General features: G+C 49.0%; 1 protein-coding gene across 2 annotated transcripts in view; it reads left to right on the top strand.

Annotated features, from left to right (window-relative positions):
• Septin12 (septin 12) overlaps positions 1–3,921 on the top strand; it is a 10,471-nt gene that overhangs the window by 2,158 nt on the left and 4,392 nt on the right. For both annotated transcript variants that reach the window (XM_021208880.1, XM_021208882.1), the window contains exons 3-7: positions 1,366–1,491; positions 1,568–1,649; positions 3,046–3,183; positions 3,319–3,436; positions 3,525–3,620. In XM_021208880.1, coding sequence (XP_021064539.1) covers positions 1,366–1,491; positions 1,568–1,649; positions 3,046–3,183; positions 3,319–3,436; positions 3,525–3,620 — 560 coding nt within the window. The remainder of the gene's footprint in view (positions 1–1,365; positions 1,492–1,567; positions 1,650–3,045; positions 3,184–3,318; positions 3,437–3,524; positions 3,621–3,921) is intronic.

The raw sequence follows: 3,921 nt of genomic DNA, 5'->3' as shown, positions 1-3,921 counted from the left end.
AGTCAGGAAGATTTCAAGTCTTCATGAGCAGCCTAGCCAGTTTGAAGCTATCCTAAGCTACATGACACACTGTCTGGGGGTGGGGGTGGGGGTTGGGGAAGAGGAGCATAGAGAAATGGTTCTGTTCTTCCAGAGGACCTGGGTTCAATTTCTTTTTCTTTTCTTTTCTTTCTTTTTTTTTTTTTAAATGGCACTGGTATGAGGGTGTCAGATCTCCTAGACCTGGAGCTACAGACAGTTGTGAGCTGCCATGTGGGTGCTGGGAATTGAACCAGGGTCCTCTGGAAGGGTAGCCAGTGCTCTTAACCACTAAGCCATCTCTCCAGCCCCTGGGTTCAATTTCTATCACTCACATGGCAGCTTACAAGTGTCTGTCATTCAAGTTTTAGGGGATCCAATGTCCTCCTTTGGCCTCTGAGAGCACTCTACATATGTGATACACAGACATGCATGAATCCAAAGCACTCCAATGTAAAATAAAAATAAACATATCTTTAGGGGGAAAAAAACCAACCAGAGGCTATAGATCTTGCTAGCATCTGTAAGCAGTGGGTTCCATCCCAGCACTAAAATAGCAGGAGTCAGGGAGATGGAGTTCTTCCCACGGAAGCGATGAAAGCTGGGTCCCGAGCTTGCAGAGCCTATCCATGTGGAAAGGCAAGGGCTGTGGCGCCTGCCTGCATCCCAGCTGTGCAGAGGCAGAGAGTGGACAATTCTTGGGTGCCAGTAAGAAACCTGGTCTCAAAATAATAAGATGGGCCACTCCTGAGGAATGACACACAAAGATGAGCGTAGTCTTCCCATGCATAAGTGTGTGCACGCACTCCCATTCACACTACTCTTCTATTGCTGTGAAGAGACACCATGACGAAGGCAGCTTTGTTGTTGTTAGTGTTTTGAGTATTTGGTTGTTTGTGTTGTAGAGATTTTTAATCCCAATCTGGGGTTCCCAGATAAAAGTCACACACAACCCTAATATTCACACGAAGCCTTAAACAGCACAGGAGTCGGGCAGATATAGAGGTAAAAGGGCGTGTTTGCTGTTTAAAAAGGTTCGTTTCTGATCACCGTGGCAGGCAGGCTGCTCTGAAGACTCCCATGGGCAGAGGGGGAGTAACTGTGTAAACTTGGCCTTTTAAACCTCAAAGGCCATACCCAGTGACTTACCTCCTCCAATGAGGCCACACCTCCTAATCCTTCCAAAAGGAAACTAAATATTTAAATATGAGCCTACAGAGGCCATTCTCATTCAAACCATCACACATAGGTGCATGTGCATTCAGGCACACACACACACACACACACACACAGTCTGAGATATATATTCTAACAAACATACCGTGGCCACCGTGTTCTGCATCTTAGGGCAGAGTGGGCTAGGCAAGTCTACCATGGTGAACACACTGTTCAAGTCCAAAATATGGCAGTCAACTGAGCCCAACCTGGATGTACCCATGCCACAAACATTGGAGCTGCACTCTATGACCCATGGTGAGTGACCCTGTCTTCCCCCTGCCCCCCATGGGCCCAGCCAGGGACATAGTCTTCCACGTCTCTCCCTCTGCAGTCATCGAGGAGAAGGGATTGAAGCTGAAGCTGACAGTGACAGACACACCTGGCTTTGGAGACCAGATCAACAATGACAAGTGGTGGGTCCTGGGGTGGGCTGCCCCTGTTCCTGCAAGGTCTGTGAAAAACACCCTGCCCTGTTTCCTTCTGTATACAGCGAGGATACTTCTCTCAGTCTCCAAAACTGAAGTAGGTTGAGTATGTACAGGTGTCAGCAAGCTAGCTAGTACAGAGATGCTGCTTGATGAAAGCACCAGAAATCCGTACTTCTGTAAGCCCTGGACTCTGCCAACTGAAACAGAAGGGCCATGAGTTCAAGGCCAGCCAGAGCCATAAGGCTGTCATCTCAAAAGAAACCGTGAGAAATGGGCTGAGCATATTGCTTTGAGTTACAGTTCAGCACTACAATGCCTTCACAGCATGCGTGCGGCCCTGGGCTGGATCTCCAAGAGCGTAGGCGTCTGCTGGAGTGGTTGACAAGAGCCCAGAGTACCAAGGATCCAGCAGAGGAGTCAAGAGATTCTTGGGTGACTGAGAGATGGTTCCTTCAGTAAAGTGCTTGTCTTGAAAAAACTAAGGACCTAGGGCTCTGTTGGCTAATCAGTCTAGCTCAAAATACCGGGTAAAGTCAGGTGACGTGGTATCTGCCTTTCCTTAGTTCTTTTTGAGACTTGGTTTCACCATGTAACTCTGGCTGTCATAGAACTTACTGTGTAGACCAGGCTAGCCTCAAACTTACAGAGATCCACCTGCCTCTGCCTCCTGAGTGCTGGAATTAAAACATGCACCACCATGCCCAGCTGGCACCTGCCTTTAATTCCATCACTTGCTCAGGAGACAAAGGCAGGTGGGTCTCTCTGAGCTCAAGGACAGCCTCCGTCTATGTAGAGAGAGCCAAGTCAGGCAGAGCTACACAGAGAGCTGATGGAGAGCAACTAAGGAAGAGAGCCAAGATTGACCTCTGACCTCCACACACATGTACGTACATGTGCGCACACATGAATACACGAATACACACACACACATACACACACACACACACACACACATACACGATACCAGGTCACCAGGTGAACCATGCTGATGACCAATTGTCATATATGTGTGTGTGTGTTAGTATATGTATGTGTTAGTGCTGGAGAGTAAACAGGGGGTGTGGTATGTGTTAGCAAACATCTAATGAAATCTTAGCTCCAGTTTTTGCTTTTTGTTCTCAGACTCTGTTTCCCTCAATTATCCAGGCTTTGAACTTATAATCCTCCTACCTCAGTCTCTTGAAGAGCTGGGATGACAGGGCTATTGCACTAGACCCAGCCGATAAATGCCAGTAATGTGCTTGCTTTATGAACAGGAAAGCTTAGACATCAATGAAGAGAGGCGGGGTCTCTGTGTATCTCTGCTCATGTAGATAGACCACCAGAGGCCAGGAGATGGTGGGTCCTGGGGGGTGGCGCTGAGGAGACGTCTTTACTCCAGCTGGGACCCTATCCTGAGCTACATCAACCAACAGTATGAGCAGTATCTACAGGAGGAACTTCTGATCACCCGCCAGCGCCACATCCCAGACACCCGTGTGCACTGCTGTGTGTACTTCGTGCCACCCACTGGCCACTGGTGAGGTGACCCACCGGCTTCAGGGAGGGCCACTTGGGTGGGGTAGGGGCGGTGAGAAGGATCCTTGATAGCAGCTTTGGGTTGGCTTTCTTCCCTCGCTCATCAACCCTGAGTCCCACTGTTACTGTCTTGTAGCCTACGGCCCCTAGACATTGAGTTCCTGCGGCGGCTGTGCCGGACTGTGAATGTGGTGCCAGTGATCGCCCGGGCCGATAGCCTGACCATTGAAGAACGAGATGCCTTCAGGAGCAGGGTGATCTGGGTGCCCAAGGCAGAGCTGGGTCAGTGGGCAGGGAGCAAAATGGTTGGTGGGCTGAGGACATTTATCCTTGGTTCCCCAGATCCAACAAAACCTGAAAACTCACTGCATCGATGTGTACCCACAGAAGTGTTTCGACGAGGATGTCAATGACAGACTCCTCAACAGTAAGATTCGGGTAAGATGCTGTAGACAGTGCCAAAGGCCAGCGACACCAACGACGTTTGACCTTCCTTTTCCTTCTGAAAAATTGATCCCTCTCTGCAATCCCAGGAAATGGGTGTTTATATGTAAAGTTTCCTTATCTGTCCACAGAGTCAAGATGAGCAGCAAATGGCTCTTATCACATAACTCATACATACATCCTTATATACATTCTTACATATAAAGAACTCTTTACTGCTCGACAATATAAGACAACCAAGCCGGGCGGTGGTGGCACACGCCTTTAATCCCAGCACTCGGGAGGCAGAGGCAGG

This window comes from Mus pahari, chromosome 12 (genome assembly GCF_900095145.1).
Source record: "Mus pahari chromosome 12, PAHARI_EIJ_v1.1, whole genome shotgun sequence".
Lineage (NCBI taxonomy): Eukaryota > Metazoa > Chordata > Mammalia > Rodentia > Muridae > Mus > Mus pahari.
Note: the sequence above shows the minus strand (reverse complement) of the source record. Positions and strands in the feature narration are given on the sequence as shown.